This window comes from Nelumbo lutea, chromosome 4 (assembly GCF_056320005.1).
Source record: "Nelumbo lutea isolate HS-2025 chromosome 4, American lotus-T2T, whole genome shotgun sequence".
Classification (NCBI taxonomy): domain Eukaryota; kingdom Viridiplantae; phylum Streptophyta; class Magnoliopsida; order Proteales; family Nelumbonaceae; genus Nelumbo; species Nelumbo lutea.
Window position 1 is genome coordinate 44490240 of NC_142687.1, and position 24074 is coordinate 44514313.

The 24074-nt window shown below is 39.8% G+C and overlaps 1 protein-coding gene across 3 annotated transcripts in view; it reads right to left on the minus strand.

Moving 5' to 3' along the window:
• Positions 1-22713, minus strand: part of LOC148855512 (ALA-interacting subunit 3-like) — a 41598-nt gene extending 18885 nt beyond the window's left edge. Inside the window, exons 1-2 of one of the 3 annotated variants that reach the window (XM_088983749.1) lie at positions 22457-22713; positions 22253-22347 (exon numbers count right to left, since the gene is read on the minus strand). In XM_088983749.1, the coding sequence (XP_088839875.1) occupies positions 22253-22337 (85 nt within the window). In that variant the 5' untranslated portion in view covers positions 22338-22347; positions 22457-22713. Of the gene's footprint in view, positions 1-22252; positions 22389-22456 lie in introns of all 3 variants that reach the window. The other 2 variants (XM_088983751.1, XM_088983750.1) reach the window with 2 other exon arrangements.
• Positions 22714-24074: the final 1361 nt, after the last annotated feature.

Below are 24074 nucleotides of genomic sequence, written 5' to 3' on the forward strand. Positions count from 1 at the left end.
ACGCATAAGGTAAACCAAGGAAAACGAGTATAGTCATCAACAAACAGTCTATACCCCCCCCCCCATAGAAAGGATGTGATACAGGCCCCAAACATCTGTGTGCACAACATCAAAAGAATTACTACTTTTATTACTCAAGGAATAAGATGTTCTACAATGCTTTGCAAGCTCACAACTCTCACATCTCAAATTTGACATCTGAACAGACTCAAACAAATTTGGAAACAAACTCTTCAAAGACCGAAAGGATAAATGACCTAACCAATTATGCCAAAGCATAACCGGACTAACAGACTGAGAAACAAAAGACTTCCTATTTTCATGATCTTTCCAATGAGAACTCTCTCCAAGCAAATAGATCCCATTCGTCTCACGGCCAGTCCCAATCACCTTCCTTGTCTCCAAGTCCTGAAAAATACATCGGTCAGGGAAAAAAGTTACAAAACAATTCTGATGTTTTGTAATACTACTACTGAAAGCAAGTTAGTATCAAGCTTAGGAACATGCAAAATTGAAGATAAGGAAATGGTATTAGACAACTTGATCTCTCCCTTGCCAGAAATGGGAACAAGGGAACTATCAGCAATGGACACTTTATCTCTACCAGAAGATAAGTGATAGGTAGTGAATAGTGATGGCAAGCTAGTCATATGGTCAGATGCACCTGAGTCTATTACCTAACAATGTTCAGTGTTACCTGGAGCTGAAGCATGGTAAGCTGAGGCCCAAGTACTTGAATGAGCAAAGGCTGATGTGGAAGGAGCTGATGATGACTAAGATGATTGAGCTGAATTCCCAACTTCCTTTTCCAACTGTGTTAGGGCAGCCCGAACAACAGCTAAAGTGTCTAGAGGCATGCCTTTTGTGCCCGATGAGGATGCAAAATCGGTATTAACAGCCATATGGGCATTACTCCTTTTATTCCTCAGTTTTGCTGGGACTAGATGAGGGTGCAGCTTCCAACATGTGTCTTTAGTATGCTTAGGTTTCTTGCAATGTTCACACACTAGATCCCGCTTATCTTCCTTCTTTATATCCACTTTTATGGGGATCTTAAAGGCTGAGAAGTAATAAACTAGCATATTAGTCAAGGTTGACTTTATTAGAGTTATTCTACCCCCTAGAGAGATGTAGTTCCTCTTCCAACCCGCAAGCCTTTTTGTAAATCTTTCCATTATCGGATCCCAAAAGCTATCAAAGCTCGGGTTCCCCCCAAGGGTAGTCCAAGGTACTATAGAGGCTAATCACCTACCTCACAACCCAACAAACTAGCTAGGATTTCAACCTCTCCTTTCTCCTTATCAAACCCTACTACACAACTTTTGCTCCAATTTACTTTGAGATTGGAGATCTTTTCAGAAAGGGTTACCATCCTTTGTAGATTAGACATTTCTTCCCTTTCCCCTTCCCAAAAGATTAGAATATCATTAGCAAATTGTAGATGGGTAACCACCGCATTTTCCCCCCAATTCTCCAACCTAGTAGCAAACTAGACCTGTTCATGGGTCGGGCCGGGCCGGGCTCGGGTCGGGCTTTTACTGTATATTAACAAATTTTTTTAAGGCTCGAGCCTGAGCCCGGCCCGACCATCGGGCCTACAACTTGGGCCTAAGCCCGGCCCTCATAAAAAGCCCGAAGCCCGAGCCTGGGCCCGGGCCCGAAATTTAGCCTATACTATTATTATTATTAATGTTGAAGCAGCTAAATAGAGAGAGAGAGAGAGATTGAAATTATAAAGAAAAGAATATAAAATATATATTAAATTATAAATATATATTTTAATAAATATTATATTATTTATATATTTTATATAATATATAAAATACATATTATATATTTTATAAAATATATAATACTGAATCGGGCCAGGCCGGGCTCGGGTTGAGCTTTTTTGACAAATCCCGAGCCCGGCCCGAAACACAGTCGGGCTTACTGTGTTAAGCCCAAGGTCAGGCCCGCGGGCCTAACTATATGATCAAGCCCGGCCAGGGTGCGGGCCAGGCCGGGCCGGGCCGTCGGGCTACCCGGCCCATGAACAGGTCTATAGCAAACTGCAGGCATCAGCCCTTGAAATCAAGTCACTAAACACATCTGTTGTTAGAGTAAAGAGGAAGGGAAATAGGGTCAGGTGGAAGTAGCTTATTCTGCTCGGGCTCGGTCTACTACTTCTCCTATGTGGTCACCACCTAGCAATGGTTTTATAAAGCTAAATTTTGATGGAAGTAGTGAAGGTAATCTAGGCCCTTCAGGTGTAGGAGGTGTCTTTAGAGATGAGGAGGGGAAGGTGATGGCAATGTATTCAGGCACCATTGGGGTCAGGGACTCTCTGAAAGTTGAGATCTATGTTGTATTGGAGGGGACTCAAAAGTGTATCTTCCTTGGTTATTCCCCCACACAGAAGGGTTATTGTTGTTTTGATCCAAAGTCTGGCAATCGGTATGTCTCAATGGATGTCACCTTTGATGAGTTTTCCCCTTTTTATGGTTCCTCTCCAAAAGGACATTGTCAACAGGGGGAGGATTTGACACAGGTGTTTGCTCTTCCTCTTCTTGTCCCTGTTGAGTCCCTTAATGTGTCTGCCTCTCCTTCAAATGAATCAAGAGTGGATCAGTCGTTCCATTCTCCTTGTCCCAGTACTCTACCTCCTCATCCTATCCTCAACCCCAAGGTGTATCAAAGGCAAAGGTCCAGAAATGTGCAGGTTGTTTCTCCTACAACACATGAGCCTCATACACTTCCAGTCACAGAAGAGACAACAGGTACTGGTTCAGCACCTTTGGATTCATCCTTCCCTGACCTTGATATTCCAATTGCTGTTAGAAAAGGAAAACGGAAGTGCACTGCACACTGCATTTCCAAGCACCTTTCTTACAGTTTGCTTTCACCTTTATACTTTGCCTATCTCTCTTCCGTTGCTTCTCATCATATTCCTAAGTCTGTGTCAGAAGCTCTTAAGATTCCAGAATGGAGGGATGCTATGAGATCTGAAATCGATGCCCTACACAAGAATGACACATTGGAAGTGTTGGATTTGCTTGAAGGGAAGGATCCCGTTGGTTGCAAGTAGGTCTTTACTATCAAATACAGAGCTGATGGCACCATTGAAAGGTACAAGGCCAGGCTAGCTGCAAAGGGCTATACACAGACATATGGGATAGATTATTTAGAGACTTTTGCACCTGTTGCCAAGATGACATCTGTGAGGGTTCTTCTATCTTTGGCTGCTCACTTTGACTGGCCCCTTTATCAATTGGATGTGAAGAATGCATTTCTGAATGGTGAATTACATGAGGAGGTTTACATGTCTCTTCCTCCAGGGATGTATGGAACTGATATGAAAGGGAAGGTAATGCAGGCTGAAGAAATCTCTTTATGGACTAAAACAGTCCCCTAGAGCATGGTTTGAGAGATTTAGAACAGCACTTGTTAACTTTGTTTATGTGCAGACACAGTCCAATCATACTCTTTTTGTGAAGGAGTGGACCTCTGGCAGTATACCTCATTGTGTATGTAGATGATATTGTAGTGACTGGTAATGATGCCTCAGGAATTCATGATCTAAAATCTTTTCTCCATACAGAGTTTGAGATTAAAGATTTGGGGGAATTGAGATACTTTCTTGGCATAGAAGTGGCTCGATCCAAGGATGGGATTCTTATCTCCCAAAGGAAGTATGTTCTTGACTTGCTCCCTAAAACTGGAAAGATGGGTGCTAGACCAATTGCTACTCCTATTGATATGAGTCATAAACTCTCAGCCTCAGAAGGGACATTGTTAGAAGACAAAGGAACCTTTCAGAGACTTCTTGGGAAACTTTTGTACCTATGCATGACTCGGCCAGATATTGCATATGCAGTCAGTTGCATTAGCCAATTCATGCATGCTCCCCGAGACACTCATATGGCAGCTGCAGAGAGAATCCTATGTTATTTGAAGGGCTCCCCGAGAAAGGGTATTCTGTTTGTCAAGCATGGTCATATGAAACTTGAAGCCTACACCGATGCTAACTGGGCCGGGAACATTGATGACAGAAGATCTACCTCTGGGTATTGCAGCTTGGTAGCTGGTAATGTTGTTTCTTGGAGAAGCAAGAAACAATCGGTTGTTGTTCAGTCTTCTGCTGAAGCAGAATACAGGGCCATGGCACATGGGGTTTCTGAATTATTATGGCTAAAATCTTTGATGGAAGAACTTGGAGTTGAATATGACAAGCCAATGATGTTGTACTGTGATAATCAGGTTGCCATCAACATTGCTCACAACCCAGTGGAACATGGTAGAACCAAGCATATTGAAGTTGATCGACACTTCATTAGGGAAAGGGTCTCTTCGGGTGAAGTGTGTTTTCCTTTCATCACATCTGAAGGACAGTTGGCAAATTTTCTCACCAAAGGCATTCCCAAGGCAAAACTTCAACATGATACCAGCAAGCTTGGCATGATTGACATCTATGTTCAGCTTGAGGGGGAGTGTAGAGAAGATGGGCCGAATGGCCCATAGGTTGTTTATTCTTCTTGTTATTTATGTTTCTTTTCTATAATGGGCCTTATTTTGGGCCCATCCTGTCAATATTAAGTTCTTTGTAAATTCTTGCCCAACTAAGGGCCTCCTTGTAATTATTCAAATATATTTAATAAAACAGTGTCAGGGGGCTGAGAGAGGGTGAGTTCAAAATCCTCTTCTCAGACCCTCATTGCAGAACCCTCAACTCTCCTCTCTTCAGTTTCTTCAGCTATATTGTGAGCTTGATGTTGCTTTCTTGGGGAGGGTTAAGCCTTTTTAACTCTCTTTGTTTGTTCTAATGTTGCAATATATTAATCTAATGAAATTCTGTTATTGATCAAAAAAATGTTACTTTTTTTTATTTTTACTTTGTACTTTATCAAGAGAGGTCACAGCTTGTGCCTCTCCAAGGGATGCTTGTATCAATTTGATTCTATGAATTAATAAATTTATCTTTACTCATCAAAAAAATAATATGAAGTTACTCTAGATAACGCTCTAGCATTCAACCCATCCCAATGAGCCTCCCAGTTAAGATTGAAGAGGAATCTATCCAATTTGGAACACAAGGGGTTTTCTTGAAAATTGAACCAAGTGAACCTAGCTTGTAGTAGGGAAGCTCCTTCAATTCACAAACCTCTATAAAATCATTGACCTTTCTCATGCTAACTATCACTTGTCAGCCCAGGTTGTTAGATTCATCAACGTATCTAATCACATCGAAGTCCCCACCCAGTCACTAAGGCCCCTCCCAAAGCCCTTTAATTGCAAAGAGCTCTTCCCACATCCTTTCTCTATAAATGTTAGGTCCATAAACATTAGTTAATACCTAAATAAATCCATCTTCCACATTTTTGAACTTGACTAATACAAAAAAAAACCAACCAATCAATTCCTCCAAGGATTCTACTACATCATTTATCCACATTGTGATAATACCCCCAAAGGCTCCCCAAGATGGGGAGATGGGGCAACACTCCAACTAACACTCTTTGAGCTCCACACACGCTTCTAACCCACCTTTGGTCAAAATCCACTAACTTTGACTCTTGAAGAAACACTATCTCCGGTCTTTCTCTTTTCAATAAGTCCCTTAATCCTTTATCATCCTTCTCTTCCTAGCACTCCCAAGGCCTCTCACATAACCAACTGTCACCCCACCCCACATCCTTTTCTTCCTTTTTCTTGAATAGAACCTAGCTTTTTTCTATCCCCAGAACATTAAGCCCATCCTTCCTGCCACTTCTGCTATCCCCCCCCCCTTTTCTACCCTACTCTCTCCTCCAACACCCTCACTACCTTGGTTATTGTTCTTTCATCTTGCCCATCTTCCTCATACCCACCCATTCCCTCTTTTCAGATCTTCAAGGGAATCACAAATGAGATGCCAAATCCTTTCACCCACCTCCATATCCCCTCCTATTACAGCCATCCCCACATCTCATCCAGTCTGATCTCTCCCCACACCCTTAGAGTCAATGATTGGATAAAAGTGGGATTCTGAAATATCTATAACAAGCACAACAGAAATGTCAGTATTCAGAATATTCAAAACCGAATTCACATGCATACCTATGGGAGAAGGATCAACAGAAGTAGCAGGTGCACAAATAACTTTTTGAACAGCAAACGCTTCAAGAGCCTCACCCACCAATGAATTCAACTGATGTTCAAATTTTTTACAAGAAACGTTTTGGGGCAAGCAATAAGACTTCTTTGTTTTCCCTTCATCAAAGAATCCTCAAAGAGCCATTGAGAAGGACTCGAAAGCACTTCTCGTACACCTTGTGTTTCCTTCAGATTTGAGGCCCAAATTTCCTTGTTTAAAAGAGCCAAACTTTCCTTTTTTTTTTTTGATAATTACCAAACTTTCCTTGTTTCCACAGCCAACAATCTCATTTTCTAATACTAGAAGAGTCTCATCGTTGTTCGGTTGTTGTTTTTGCACCTTCTCAAGATGTTCATCAATCTCATCCTAAATAAATAACAACTCAGTGTTGAAGCTTTGCAGATCATACTAGTTTATCTGCCTTCCAAATCGACACTACCGATCCTTGAGAAGTCCTCTAAGTCCGAGTCACTGTCACTGTCACTAGGGATGCAAACGGATCAGATCGGATTCGAATCAAGGTATATCCGAATCCGATCCGACACTATTAAGAACCAATCTGGTCCAATCCGAAGATCCAATCGGATCTGATAGACATGGATCTGAATTCGAATCTGATCAGGAAGTCGAATATTCGGATCTGATCTGATCTGATCCAATTTGTTTCTTTAAAAATTAATAAATTATTAAAAGAAAATTAAAATATACCAATTTAAATAAACATATATATACATGTTTTTATGAAAAAATAAATAATATAACAAATTTACAAAAATACAATATAAATAAATAAATAGCATATATATATATATATATATATATGTTTATATAAATAAATATATAGCATATATCGGATCGGATAGGGGTGATCCTAATCCGATCCGATTTCTAATCAGGTCCTATCATCCGATATGATCCGATCTAAAGATCCGAACTGGGTGTCTGAATTCACCCAAATAGGATCAGATCATGATTCGATCCATTTGCACCCCTAATTGCCAAGCCCAACCAATCCTCTTCCAAATCTAACTCATCTCCAACATTTTTCTTCCTTTTACAACATGGATTTCATCATTCTGGGAAGACGATCAGTTTGCTACAGAAAGGTACTCAGCAAAGAGACACCTTTTGATGTTGCCGCGAGTTGCAGATTTTCAGCCCTAATTGTCAAGCCCAACCAATCCGATCTGTTCAGTTGTTGAACTTGCTTCAGAAAGTGGAGGTATCCACTTCCTCGAGGGACGGATTGTGGTGGAAAGAGTGCAAGAATGGGGTTTTCTCAGTGAAATCTTTCTATCTAGCTATGTTAAAGGACCAGCATGGATCAGTTTATAAGGGTGGAATCTGGGGGAACCCCATTCCACCTAGAGTGGAAGCTTTTGCTTGGCTGGTTGCCATGGACAGCATCTTAACATCTGATCATCTGAAGAGCAGAGGGTTTCATATGGCAAACTTTTGTGTCATGTGTAGTGCAGATGAAGAATCTGTTCTGCACTTATTTTCTACCTGCAAGACTGCAAGAATAATTTGGAGTTATTACACTTCTTTATTTGGGAAAAGTGCGCTTCAGTCAAGCTCAGCAGCAGAAATTTTCTCCACCTGGCCAAGAATTGGGGGCGGTAGGAAAGCAGGGATAGTTTGGAGCTGCATCCCATTTGCTGTGTGCTGAACACTATGGAACGAAAAGGAACAGAAGGATTTTTGAAGACAAACTCAAGAACACACAAGTTCTGGTGGCTCTGGTTGGGAAGTTAATTGCAGGTTGGGTTTGGGTGTTACCAAATTTCAATCAAGTAAACAGATCAGATTTGGGGGAAATTTTCTGGAGTTTGCTTGAGATTCAATGATGTATCTGTACCAGTCGTAGTGTTGGACTGTACCTAGTTCAGTTTTGCTCTGTTTTGTAAGCTACGTGCCATCTTGTCACCTACTACATGTAACTGGTCTTTTTCTTTTAATAAAATTCATATTTTACTCTTCGAAAAAAAATAGTCTCCCCTCAGTGGGAGTCACATGACCCATTAAAGCATGAGCTGCCCCTCCTTCATGGGCTTGGCCTTAGGATCCACTGATCCAGCCCAAGGTTTCCTTCAACCTGTTTATTTTCAATGGGTTGTGATTCTTCATCTTTGTTACTCAAGCTAAAATCTTTCGAGCTGGCCCCACTCCTATTTTCTGATTTCCTCTTACAACATTATTTAGCCCAGCGAATGACATGGGCTAGGCCTCCAAACCTTTTAACACTTCCCAATTCAACCCATTGCAACCCACGTTACCAATTGTTTGACCAGTTCTCTCCCTCTCCTTCATCACATTTGGCTGAACTCTAGGTTCCTGATTCCACTTGGGCATAGGTTCTGTCATGTCATGTGCCAAACCCTCTTTCTCACTCAAATTTAAAAAATCATTCACCCACCCCTATGGATTTCTGCTTTCGAGTCCTTTGGGAGAGAATCCCAGGCCTTTGGATTTCTGCACTCTAGTAGCAGCTGAAAGGTACTGGAGGAAGTTTACTGGTTGGGGAAAAAAAACACCACTACCCTATGTGCAGAATCATACTTGCCCAGTCATGTGTCAAAGACTTTGGCTTTGATTCTTGCCACATCTTAAAAATAAATAACATTTATCAATTTTTTATCAATAACACCAGCTTCATTAAATTAAATAATACTTATCATTCACTAGTTGGAAAAGACTCAAATATTTGCTCTTTCTGACCACAGGCCTAGTTTTGATAATAATACCACTAATATAAGGGGCAGTTCCATTATTCATTGTGATGGTGGTACTGGTTTTTTGCTTCATGGGGCTAAGGAATAGGGGGGTAGCCTGTCCCCTCCCCCAATCCTGGTGGCAACAGGATTTGATCCCAACTCTCCACTACAACTAGCAAGAGAACTTACCAACTGAGCCACCATCAGTTGATTATGATTGTGGTACTGTTGCAATTCGATTGGGTCTTTTGGGTTAGTATTAAGTTCTGATGAACTTATATTGCTATTAAAGAAGCTCATCTTTTTGCTAATAGCAGGGGTATTTCTTTTGTTACTGTGTGTCCAGATTCTCTTTTATCTATGTTAGCTTTAAATGGGTCAAACTCAGTTCTGGCTGTCTGTCATAGGAGTATCAGGATCTTTTGGATAATATCAATCTTGCTGTTTCTAAATTTAGATTTGTCAAGTTTGTATGTGTAAATAAAAATCAGAATAAGGCTGTTCATGCTGTATCTCAGAAGGTAAAAGGCTGCTTCTCGATGTTTATTTGGAATGAGATCAGTCTGATTGGCTGTTGGTCTTGTGAATTCTTTGTTTTGGTTATTTTGTTAGTTTGCTATATATATATATATATATATATATATATATATATATATATATATATATCAGATTAATGACAAGTTAGCTTCAAGTTATGGATGAACCAATAGGCTAACTCCATCATGTATCAAATTGGTGAAGTAATAATAAATCAGCAAATGAGAAATCCAAATAGCATATTAGTAGATAGGCCATGTTGTTAGAGATAGCAAAATGGAAAAGCACTTGAACAAGATTCTGAAATAAAGAGACCATATTCACTCTGCTTGGCAATCACAATGGTGTACAGTAGTTTATTAAGCACCAGGTTCAGCAGAGGCTGGTAAGGACAGAGGAAATTCATATCGATCAAAAAAAAAAGGACAGAGGAAATTCAAGAATATGTTTTTCTCCCACAATGAAATAAATGATAGAAATCAAGCAAATACTGTGCTCCTAAGACCACCACTTGACAAGAAACAACTCTAGAATATATCTACATCTTTTCCTAGTTTGACAAGGTTGATAACTCAAAGAACAGAGGAAAAAAATAAAATAGTGGTTTTGATGCAACATGATCAGAGGCTTAGAACATTAGCTAACAATGGCTATATATAGAAAAAAATTAGGGAAAAGTGGGTTGAGTAACACAGCCTTGAACTAGAGTGTTCAGCATCTCATTCAAAACTCTAATTCCAGATTGGAGTCACGCCAATTTCTTAGAGATGTCACAGGTATGAGATAGTCTGACGAAGTCACACCAACAAAGCACTAAATTATTTTCACAAAACAAATCAATAAATCCACATATACAACCAAATATTACTTATAGTAGAAGAAAATTAGCACTGAAAACTATCCTATTAAAACTCAAATTATTACTTCCCAACTATTTAACCCAAAAAAAACTCCACTTTTCCATACACTTCATTATCTTGGACTAAAATATATTTCTTAATGATTAACTACTCAAAAGAAAGTATGCTCAGTTCTTTTTTCTTTTGTCACTATCTTCAGGAAGGTTGGTGTGATAGTCAAGAAATACTAGAAGAAGTTAGAGCAAAGCCAAGACTGTGCCAAGAAGCAATTGCTTATTCCCTCTTGTTGAAGTTTGACCTGCCCTAGAATTCTGTCTTGTTCGTTGACTGTAAAGTAAAATAAACAGCAAGAAGTAGGAGAGGAAAGAAGAAGAGAGAAAAGAGAGGAAAGAGAGAAAGGCTGGTTCGAATTAGAGAAAAGTCATCCCTAGATTCGGCCAGACCTGTTATTATATTATTAACTTATTGGAAAAGACTTGAGTGCCCTTCTTTAAGTAAGAGGCACTCGAACTAACATAACAGTACACATCAACATTCTCAACAAGTACAAAGACTGAAATACCCCTTCACTAACACCACTAACACTCCCCCTCAAGCTGGTAAGTATATATCATATAATCCCAGCTTGTTACATATGTAGTCCACTCTCCCCAGACTCAAACATTTTGTAAACAAGTCTGTCCACTGGTTTCCCGTACTAACATATGCAGTTTCTATCACCCCATTCAGCACCTTCTCTCTCACAAAATGACAGTCAACTTCGATGTGCTTGGTTCTTTCATGAAACACTGGATTGGAAGAGATATGAACCACTGCCTGATTGTCACAATAGAACTTCACTGGAGTACTGATGTCATATCCTATCTCCTGTAGAAGGTTCCTCAGCCACACTAATTCACAAGCAGTATGTGCCATGGCCCTATATTCTGCTTCTACACTGCTTCTTGCCACAATTGTTTGCTTCTTACTTTTCCACGTTACTAGGTTACCCCCTAGAAAGGTGCAATAGCTTGTGGTAGATCGTCTATCAAACATAGAACCTGCCCAATCAGCATCGGTGTATCCTTCTACTACCAGTTTTCCACCACTCCTGTACAGCAAACCACGACTAGGAGCTCATTTCAGATACCTTACAATCTTTAGCACTGCATTCCAATGTGGGACCAAAGGTTTCTGCATGAACTGACTCACCACACTAACCGCAAATGAAATATATGGCCGAGTAATGGTTAGATAGTTTAGTTTGCCCACAAGTCGTCGGTATCTGCCGGGGTCTTCAAATACTTCACCTATATTACTGCTCAGCCTCGTATTTGTTTCCATAGGTGTCTCAGCCGGTTTAGTACCCAACAACCATGTTTCTTCCAGCAAATCAAGCACATATTTCCTCTGACACAAATTAATGCCATTCTTAGATCTTGCTACCTCTATGCCCAAAAAGTATTTCAACTTGCCAAGGTCCTTTGTCTGAAAGTGTTCTTGTAGGAATGCCTTCAATCTATCAATGCCCATTTTATCATTCCCAATCACAACGATATCATCTACATACACCACCAATATTATTTTGTCTGCCGAAGAGTCAAAACTGAAGACAGAGTGATCAACTTGGCACTGTTTCATACCAAACTTCTTGACCACCTCACTGAACTTACCAAACCATGCTTGAGGGGACTGTTTAAGTCCATAAATAGCCTTCTTAAGTCAGAATACCTTACCATCCTCCCCCTAAGCAACAAACCCGGGTGGTGCTCCATGTAGACCTCCTTGAGCAAATCACCATGCAAAAAGGCATTTTTGATATCTAGCTGATGGAGAGGCCAATCATACATAGCTGCAAGGGAGATGACGACACGAACTGACCCTATCTTAGCAACCGGGGAGAATGTCTCTGTGTAGTCAATGCCATAAGTTTGGGAGTACCCTTTGGCAACCAGTCGCGCCTTCAAGCGCTCAACACGACCATCTGGCAAGTACTTAACGCTATACACCCACTTACAACTGACAGCTTGCTTCCCAGGAGGAAGAGCGGTGAGATCCCAAGTGTGATTATGATGCAGAGCAGAGAGCTCTTCGTCCATAGCACGGCACCACTCTGGAGAGGTAAGGGCTTCCTAGACATCCTTAGGAACAACCACGGGGGATAACAAAGATATGAATTGGCGATGGGAGGCGGAGAGGTGGGTAAGTGAAACAAAATTGGAAATAGGGTGAAGGGTGCAAGTACGTTTACCTTTCCGGAAGGCAATAGGAAGATCTAGGTCGGAGGCTGGTGTCGGAGCTGGAGCTGGATCTGTCGACGGTGACGAAGCTGGAGGAGCTGCAGCCAGTACACGCGGGCGATGTGTATACACGTGACGGATGGGTGGACGGTCAACCGAAGGTGGCACTGGAGGCAAGGACATAGGCATGACTGGAACCAGAGGAGGTGGATCAGCCATAGGAAGAGGAAGAGGAGGTGGTGATGTGGAGGAAGCAGCAGCACCGGACCCCACGAAGAACGGAGTAGACTCGAAGAATGTAACATCAGCACATACCAAGGAACGACGAGAACTGGGATGATAACACTTGTACCCTTTATGAGTTCAGGAATAGCCAAGGAAAATACACTTCAAGGAACGTGCATCTAACTTGTCAATCCTGGGACTCAGATTATGAACGAAGCAGACACACCCAAATACCCGAGGAGAAAGCGGAAACAGAGACATGTTGGGGAATAAGACACTAAAAGGAGAACGACCATCAAGGATAGACGTGGGCATCCGATTAATTAAGAAACAAGAGGTGAGCATTGCATCGCTCCAAAAGGTTTTGGGAACATTCATGTGGTGCATGAGGGAGCGTGCCGTTTCTACAAGATGGCGGTTCTTTCTCTCAACAACCCCATTTTGTTACGAAGTGTAGGTACATGAAGTTTGGTGTATAATGCCATGTTGGTCCAAGTATTCTTGAAAAGATGAAGACAAGTGTATTCACGACCATTATCAGAATGGAAAATTTTGATGTGAACACCAAATTGATTGCAGATCTCAGCATAAAATTTCTGGAAGATGGCAAATAATTCACTTCTTTCTTTCATTAAATAGAGCCACGTCATTCTTTAACAGTCATCAACAAAAATAACAAAATATCGGTATCCATTATATGACATCACTTTATAAGGACCCCAAACATCTGAATGAATTAAAGAAAAAAGACTCGACACACGGTTATCGACCCTAGAACGAAAGGGAACACGATGGTGTTTCCCAAATTGACATGACTCACAATCTAAAATAGAAAGTTGACTCAATGAAGGGACTAAGGACTACAACACTTTCAACGAAGGATGACCAAATCTACAATGCCACTAGAGAGGAGAAATGGATGAATGAAGGACCGTTGACGTTCGTCCACCACCATCAAGATAATACAGTCCACCGGCTTCATGCCCTCCACCAATCTTCATCCCCGTCTTGAGATCCTGAAAAACACATATAGAAGGGTAAAATGTGATGGAGCACTTAAGGGACTTGGTCAACTTACTAACAGACAAGATTAAATGGAAGCTTAGGTACATATAAAACAGAAGATAGGGATACAGGGTCTAGGTCAACATTACCAACACCACAGATAGATGATGTGGAGCCATTAGCAAGGGTAACAGATTGTGATGTTGAGCAATGAGTGAGAGATGAAAACACACCTGGAGTTCCCGTCATGTGATCGGAGGCTCTAGAGTCAATAATCCAGGGGTTGGGTGTGGATGGCAAACAAGCCATACCTGAGTGTGCAAAGGAAGCTGTGTTCTGCTGCGACTTGGATTGAACAAACCTCTCATACTCATCCTGAGGAACACTCACCATCTCCTTGTATGGACCATCTGAGGAAGTAGAAGGCATCGGGTCAGCTGACCGGTTCTCCTGTCTAGAGCTGAAACTGGTGTCACTAACCTCTCATACTCATCCTGAGGAACACTCACCATCTCCTTGTCTGGACCATCTGAGGAAGTAGAAGGCATCGGGTCAGCTGACCGGTTCTCCTGTCTAGAGCTGAAACTGGTGTCACTAGTCATGGCATGGTTGGCCCACGTCGAGGGAGGACCATGTAAGTCATAGCAGTAGTTAATGGTATGTCCATCCAAACCACAATGAGTACACTTCCGTGGACCCGAACCATGTCCTCTACCACGAGCTCCCCCTGAATCTTTGCCTCCAGTATGACCACCACCACGGATATGTGTAGATCCACCACTACCACTCCTGCCAGGCTGGGCTCCTCGAGCCCCACTTTTGCCACATCGACCTCTCGACATTGTAAATGTCGATTTATCGGAGACGTTAGAGTCCATAGATCCAATGGAAGCCCTCCGAAGATTAGCAAACACCTCCTCTAAAGATGGAAGAGCAGATCCCCCTAGTATCTGGGCTCGTACTGATTCATACTCAGACTTCAGCCCCACCAGAAACCGTGTCACATCAAGCTGCTCTCGCTGTTGCTGTTGAACTTTGACATCTGAAGTGAGAGGGTGATAGACATTTAACTCATTACGGATATTCCTCACACTGGCATAGTATTCCTCAAGGCTCTGATTTCCCGGTTACAGTTGATATACCCTAGTGGTATTATCCTGACCTGAATACAGTTTCTTAGCATGATCCCACACCTCTTTGGCTGTGTCAAGAAACATGAAGTTCACACTGATTTTGGGTTCCATACTGTTCCACAACCATGTAATGATCTGTGCATCTTCCTGTTCCCAGTCTTCATACTCCTGAGAATTAGCGGGGGGTTTCTCCTCTCTCATATGCTTCACTTTCTTCTTCGCCTTCAGAAAAACCTCTACAGACTTGGCCCAAGGGACATAATTCTCTCCATTCGGTTTAATGGAGGTCATTTGGACATTCAGGTAGTCAGTAGATATCATGACACTAGGTTTACTATCACTGTTATCTGCCATTGCCGAACTCCCTTATCACTGAATTCTGAGCACTGAATTATGAGCACTACACACTGCACACTACACACAGACACTTCACCGAAATCTGCACACTAATTTCAACAATAATAAATGCTGAGAACTGCAACACCACAAACCCTACTCACCGAAATCTACACTGATTTCAGCAGTATTAAATGTTGAAAACTGCAACACCACAACCCCTACTCACCAAAGTCTACACACTGATTTCAGCGATATCAAATGCTAAAAACCACACTTGTAACACCACCAACCCTAATCCACAACTACAGGAAGTTTCACCATTAAGTAGACACTATTGCCCTTCGAATCCCACACAAACCAGAATAAACCCTAGCATAAACCCTAGCATACTGCAATCTGAAACCCATCATGCGAACTGTACTACACCTCTCATGTATTCCATAACAGAAAAATATGCATAAAAAAAGCTTTACCTCCTCGCCTGAAGGCCAACCACACAAAGGGCTGAGACACCACTGCACCACACATACCAACGACACAATCGGAGGCATAGGAACCTCCTAGGGAAGAGGGCGATCACTCCTTTTCAGCCCTTTTCCCAGTCTCCAACTCACAGCTGAGAAACCCAAGAGAAACCCTAATTCGAATGCGCAGAAGACAGAATTCTAGCAAGTCTGATTTGGTGAACCTGGCTCTGATACCATGTTGAAGTTTGACCTGCCCTAGAATTCTGTCTTGTTCGTTGACTGTAAAGTAAAATAAACAGCAAGAAGTAGGAGAGGAAAGAAGAAGAGAGAAAAGAGAGGAAAGAGAGAAAGGCTGGTTCGAATTAGAGAAAAGTCATCCCTAGATTCGGCCAGACCTGTTATTATATTATTAACTTATTGGAAAAGACTTGAGTGCCCTTCTTTAAGTAAGAGGCACTCGAACTAACATAACAGTACACATCAACATTCTCAACAAGTACAAAGACTGAAATACCCCTTCACTAACACCACTAACACCTCTCAACAGGTAACCATTAGAAAATCCGAAAAGCTACAACTGTTCTTTGTTTCTATTTCTATTGATGATGGAATAACTCTTGGTTACAACAATGGAGATCATACTCAAACTCAAACACAAAGCCAAATGGGTCATTGACTTCTCTAAAACATCATGAGCTAGATAAGAATAATAGTTGAGGATGGAGCTGGCTAGAAAGATGGAGGGCAGCCAAGCCATGCGAGAATAGGTTAATGGAGAAAAGCCATGCCGATTCCTCAAACATAACTCCATCTTCTCAAAACTGTGAAGATAATATAGCCAGGATATGCTCAAAATCTTCAGAACCAGGTTCAGTGAAAGTCAGGAAGAACAATGTGGAAACCAGGATTTCTGCCAAGCCCCCTCTAATTGGGCATGGCACATGTTCCTCTTCAATCTCAAGTTCTGATTATATGTATTAGGAGAGTCTGGCATCCTCTTCTTCAATCTGCACGTCTACAACTCCAGTTTCTGGTAACACTCCTTTGGCAACGAAGAGAACAGGTGGAGAGTAATAACAGTAGGCCCAATAATTATACCAAACCGACAGAGTTAACTAAGGCTAAACAGAGGACATGCAATTATTCTTCTCATAGAATTCAAAGGCAATCATATGAGAATGGTGTGACTCCCAATTTTTATGTTCAGATCAGTGGATCAATGGCATCAAAATCAAATTGCTCATTTAATTTTGCATTTGAATATCGCAAAGGAACCACCCTGAAGCCTTAGAATTTCACCATTAGCATAAAAGCTAGGAACTATCGTCTCAGCAGATAGATAGATACAGACAGACAGAGGAGAGTCTTACTAGAGATCAACAGCGGGTGGTACCAGATATCAGCAGTACCAGAAGTTGCAAGTTTGAATGCCAATGAACAGAATTACAGAACGTTATTGAATTCCCTAAGGGAACAAGAATCAAAAAGAATGAAGCCCACAACAAGAATTTTGTAACCAAACACTTTGCTACAATTCATTCTTGCCCAAAATGAGCAAAAACTTAAAGAATGAAACCCACAGCAGTGAATTATACACAGCCTTAGGGAACAGAGGAGAAATCTCTGCGTAGTATTTATTAACCTACAAAAAGCATATGATAGGGCTCATAGAAAAGCAATCTGCTAGGTTTGGGAAAGAAAGGAGTTTCAAGAAGGCATGTCGATATGATTAGAGATACGTATCAAGGGACAGTAACGGGTAACCAGCATAAGAATTAAGAAAGGGAATGCAAGAAGTTGCAACCACAATGGGTTTACACCAAGGGCAAACACTTGTTTGTATCTTTTCGCATTAGTCATGGAAAACTAAGTAGACATTTATGAGGTCCCATGGTATATATGTTGCTCATTGATGAGATAGTTTTGGTTAATAAGAGCAAGGGTTGGCTAAATAGAAAACAGATAGATGCTTTAGCATACTTAAGATTCTTCAATGATTTTGATGTAAAAATATGGAGAAAACAAGAAAATGGAGTGCAAGAAGATAAGAGGGAATATGTGGAATGTGTGACTCAATCTTCAGAATTGGTATTCAAATCAATGATCCAAACTACAAAATGCCCATGTTTACATGGATTTGACAATGACATAAATATCCATGTTATGCCTAAACATCACCCCCCCTGCCACTCAAAGTGAGCAATAGACATTGTAAATGGCCATCTTACATAGATCATCTTCACGTTTGTTTTTCAGAACTCCTTTTGTCAAGCAGTCAACCAATTAATCTGTTGAATATACAAATGGAATCCACACTTCCACACTAGCTACTTTCTCTCTAATGAGGTGTCAATCCATGTCTATATGTTGAGTCTAATCATGCTGAACCAAGTTGTGTGCAATATTTATTGCAACTTAATTGTCACAATAACGTGCCAATGTAGAAAAAGGCAGTATGTTGCAGCTCATTCTAGTGAAGATACTGAATATAGAACAATGGCTTGGGAAGTATTAGGAGCTATTATTGGATGAAGTGTCTTCTTACATAGCTGGAAACGCAAGATAATCTCTTATAGAGCTAGAGTAGCCAAAAACAGATCCTCTATCATCAATAGATCTTGCCCAATCAGCATGTGTAGGCTTCAACTTTCAAGTGCCTATCATGGTTCAAAGTATCGATATGCCCCTGTGTATTGGCAGAGGCATATTGGTACTAAAAACCATGCGCGTTTTTAAGTTTTTTCAAAACTTCATTTTTGGGGGGGTGCTTTTAGTGTATTTTTTATTTAAAAAAAGGGGGGTTCCCAAAACAACTGTAAACGGGTGTATCAAGAACCCAACAATACGATACTAAACACCCAATAGGGGCATATTGTATCAAAATTTTGATCCTTTCCTATGGTGCCCTTTATCCATTGCCTACATATGTGAGGTTTGAGGCTGATGAATAAGTTGACTTACAACACTAATGACAGAATATACATTCATTCGTATCAAACAATGATATAATAGCTGCTTCACTAACATTTGATACATTATTCAGTCATAAGGAATATCACCATCATCAGTTCCTAGTTTGTGATTTGGGTCTATATGTGTATCAACTAGTTCAGCACCCAACTTCCCTATCTCTTTGAGAAGATCCAAGATGTATTCCTCTTAAAAACAAATATTCCCTTCTTTGATCTTGCCACCTAAATGCCCAGAAAATATTTGAAAATTTACAAATTCAGGCATAAGAAACTCCTTTAGACTAGAAATCCCAGACAAATTCTCTCAAGTAATCACAATGATCTACATTCACAATGAACAGACACAGAACCTGCTACTCTCTTAATGAAGAACCTTGAACAGTCACAGAACAGTCAGCAGGACAAACAATTGAGGTCTTGACTGGAAATGAAAAACCTTGGATGGCAGCTTATTTATGAGAAATACCACATTCTGAATTCAGCCCAACATTTTGTGGAGGAAGAGCAAGCTACTTGCAACCTCAACCACATGCATGTTCTGCTTTGTAACACCATTCTGTTAAAGAGCGTAGGCACATAAGCACTAAGAAATCACTCCTCTTTCTTAGAAACATATGTGAACCTTTCTCCATGTGCTTTTTAGCATTTTTTGAGCTCAAAACTTTTATTATTTTTTTCCCATACTGCAACTCCACCATGTTGAAATGTTTAGTAATCTGAAGGCACCTCATCCCTGCTCTTCATCAAATGTCCAAGTATATATGGACATTTGTTGCTACAAATCAAGACATTGAAGCAAAGCAGCCAAGCAACGCCTTGACAACTTGACAACTGTGCTAGGAAAGCCAAAACTGCATCCCCCAATGCTCTCAAGTTGAAATAGGAGACTTTTATGCTTTCAGCTTTTATAAAACATTTAAATCAGTAGATCATATAGAAGTAGAAGGGCTAATAAAAGAAGACTGTGGCTAAGAACTGGAAGGTGTAGTGAATGTGCATTCCCCCTTTTTGCATTCTTGAAATGCTCTCATTTCAAGTAAGGATAATGCTTCCAACAATGATCCCTAGTGTGTTTCAGCTTCTTACAATAATCACACACTACTTCTCCCTCCTAAGTAGCAGTTGTCTTACCACCACTATCCTACCTCTATTTAGCAATCACTAAGGCTGTGTGCTCAATCTCAATGAACTGTCCCATGGCTGAATTAGTGATGTATCTACGTTTCTTTTTAAATAAGTAAATCAAACTCTAGGCTAAGACCAGTCAAGAAGTCAAAAACCTATCTCAATTAGGTTCTTATATTGCTTTGCATCAAGAGAATATCTCTGCTGCTCAGAAGCCTCTAGGTAATCAATCTCTTCCATACTGCCTGTAAAAAGAATAGTACATGGAGACTGATCGTCCCCCTGTCTCATCTTCTCTTTTCACCCAATAGATTCCTATAACATTTTTAGCCTAGGAATATGTAGTAGTTTCTCTGTCTTATATTTCCTTAGCCACAGATAAAAACATGTATTTTATTGTGATATATGGCTGCATAGAATAAATCAACCAAGCCATCACTAACAAGAATCATGTACCAGCCAACTGTACAACCTGGTGACTTTAGCTGACAGCAATAATGATATCAGCAGCCAACAAAGAATCCCTTCACCAAAACTCCTTGCTCTCATACCTACTTAAGATTCTTTAATGGTGTTGATGTAAAAATTAGGAGAAAAGAAACAGGAAAAATCAAGTGGATAAGAGAAGATAAGAGGGAATATGTGGAATGTGTGAACTAATCTTGAGAACCATTCCCTATTCATTGATATTTAAACCAATGAAGAAAATTAAAATAATATCTCATGATTATTAGATTTTTCAATGTCACAAATACCCCTGTTATGTCTTGACAAGAATCAAATGGTTTCAAGATAAGTTGAACTAAGTTTACATGTATTTGCAATTTTTAGTAAAAATATTAGTAATAGCAGTGGTGCAATCAAGATTAACAATCAAGATATACCCCAAACCAACAAGAGTAAATAGCTTGGATCAATCATTCATGATGAGGAAAAATTAAAGAGGCCATTGCACATAGAATTAGAACAGAGTGGTTGAAATGAGAGGTACATTCATTTTGCTATTTGAATAGCATATACCAATGAGATTAGAAGGACAATTCTACTAGATTGTTATGGGACCAGCATTACTATATTGGACGACACATTTCAGGATCAAGAAACAACATGTTCAAAAAATAAATGTAGCTGATATGGGGATGTTAAGATGGATGGATAGCAAGGCTAGAAACAATAGAATCAGAAATGAGTACATTAGAGAGGATAAAGGTGTAGTTGCAATTAGTGACAAGATAGGAAAAGTCAACTGAGATAGCTTGGTCATGTATATAGACTATCAATGACCGCATTTGTGAGGAATGAATTGGTGCAAGTAGAAGGATCTAAAAGAACAAGGAGAAGAACAAAGAAAATGTAGCAATTGGTATGAAGTGGTTTAAAGGCTCATAATTGACAGAAAATGCGGCTCTTAAAAGTTGGACTAAGACTGAGCTGAGTTGGCCACTTCAAACCACTTTTTTCTTCTGCTAGCTCTTTAAATGCTACTTTTTGGGGGACTGTTAACTCACCTGTATTTTATTGATTGGTAAGAAAATATGTACAGTGTAGAATACAATCAAAATTGCCTGACTGAGCTAGCCAGCCACTATACTTTACACCATTAATTTACACTTTCCCAGAAAACCTCTGCTCTGGTAGCTCCTTGTTTTGCCATTGAATCTGTAAAAGTATTTGCAGATCTCTGAACCTAACAAAAGGTGATCTCCATTTAATGCTAAATTTCCTTCATCTCATTTGTATAAACCCATGCTGGTTTTTTTTTTTTTTTGCCCCTTAGCCAGTTCACTGTTATTCTTACATTACCTTCTACACTCATTGAAAACAAAAATATTATCTTATTCCATATCACAGCATTAAAATCCACCATTTCCTATATTTGCCTAAAAATTTCAGAAACCCAAGAATCATATGAAATATGAATGTAAAAGTACACTTTAAAGTTCCTAGCTAAAACAGACCATATTATTTGGAGGCTTGAACCGTAAAACCTCTGAAGTTGCAGATAGAGTTGGTTAACAAAAAAGGAAGAAAAAAATCCATGAAAACAATGCATATCACCACTTTAGATTAGGGATGTGAACTTATATATGCTCTATTACATGTGCAACAATTTCTATTTTCTATATTTCCACCAGGCAAACCATCATGCGAATAGTTCGCATGCAAGATAATGTCCTCATCCACAATTTCTTTTACCGTATTCCTGAGGGCTCAATATCACTAAAGCAATAAATACGCACTGAAGAGGTTGATATACAGAGCGCAGAAGCAAATAGACAGACCATTAACTTGCAAAATGAACCAATTTTCAATCTAAAACTCGAAAAACACCAACGAATCAGTAGAAAGGCAACTTGGTATCGAATCTTCTGCAACCCACAAACCCGTAAACAATTACAATCCGAGAATTCCCAAAAATTTCTAAGAAAAAATGGCCATTCAAGATTTAGAGAAAACCAACAGGAAGAACAATGAACAACAATGACAGTATGAATCTAGAGAAAAAAAATAACGAAAGAGAGACAAAGATTTTAGGAAATGTACATTTGGGTTTCTTCGAATTCCTCTTCGGAGCAGGAGGATCATTCCCTCCATCGGCTGCGGAGCTCGTAGCTCCCTTCAGGTTCATCCTTAGAGATCTGAAAATTAAATTAAACCAATGGACAGAAAAAAAAAATGACTGCAGAAAGAAGGTAACAACCGAAAATTGAAAGAAAATAAAATATGAGAAACCAAAAACCCTCGTACTGGTTCTTCTTCGCAAATAAATTAGGGACTCTTGCTTTACTTTTACAGTTTTTCTGTTCTTTTTCTCTTTTTCTTCTTCCTGTTTTCTCACGTTCTGTTTTAATGGCGTTGCTAAATATGGCAGGGTGGCAGACAGAGAGCGGAGGGCCTCACCTCACACGCTCGGGAGCCTCAGAGGATGTGTTTAAAAGAATTAAGGCTGACTAACTGATAATTAAGCCCATAAATAAACTAGTGACCAGGCCCATTGGGCTGGGCCTACGTTTTCATTCTATAGTCCAACCCAGTTGTGTATACATATTCGTCCCGTCGTCCCCCGATGAGGCGATGACCGATGCCGATGCTGTCAAAGTTAAACTCGGACCGGATATAAAATCGGAAAGTTCAATGGGTTACGGCTAGGGGTTGATTCGAGCCGAGCTGAATTGAATAGTTAGGCTCGCCAAGGTATATTAAGTAGTACGATGCTTGAGTTCGGTTCAAGCTAGAACCTTGAATTCAGCTCGACTTGAGAAAATGTTTTATAAAAATAAAAAATTATTTGGTATTTAAAAATTATAATAATAATAATAATTATTATTATTATTATTATTATTATTATTATTATTATTATTATATGTGTGTAGCTATTTGAGCTTGGCTCGCAAGCCTCACGAGCTGAGTTTTATTAGGCTCGAGTTTGGCTTGATTAATAAACGAGCATGTAAATTGGGTTCAAGCTCAGCTCGAAGCTCAGTTGAAACTAAGCCAAGACGAGCTCGAGTAGCTCATGAAGAGCTCGGCTCGTGGCCACCACTAATCATGGCTTTTAACGGTTCAGGCAGGTTCAATCGTTCAACCCATAAGAATCGCCAAATAACCAGGGACCCAGAAAATTTAGGTATTATATATTTATCAAGTGTTTTCACTCGTTGTTGACTCAATTGATTGAACTTTTATTTTGGGTAACCTTTCGAGATCTATGCATCCCAAAGGTGCCTTGCCTCACTATTTTTGCGGAGAAAAAAAACCCTTTTGGCCTCAAATTATAATTTTTAATATTTTTATAAATAAAAAATTAAAAAGCATAAATTAAATATAAAAATATATATAACATATCTAAAACATATTTATATATTAATTATTGATAAAATATATATTCACACACACACACACACACACACACACACACACACACACACTATATATATATATATATACCTTAAATACATGTAGGACAGTCTGACCTATTCGACTTAGATGGTTGAATCGGTGACCTGCGACCCAAAGGCAAAAATGGTTTGGCCTTCGGGTCAATTTTTAAAACATTGGATTTATTCAATTTATTTATCCCATTGATAAGCCACATGGAAGTTTATTTTTTATGGTTAGCTTATAAAAAAGGGTAAATTAAGGTTCAAAATTTCATTAACATCCATCGATATTTTATCAATGGATCACCAATATAGCAAATGATAGAGGTTTGGGCTTTTAACCTATTTCGGGGTATAAATAGGCCTAATACATACCTATCCTTGAGTTATTTTTTGAAAAATAAAAATAAAAAAATAGGTTGTGTAAGGTTCAAAGTACAGATACACTCCTTCCACCATATTGGGGTGTATGATATTTTAGTATT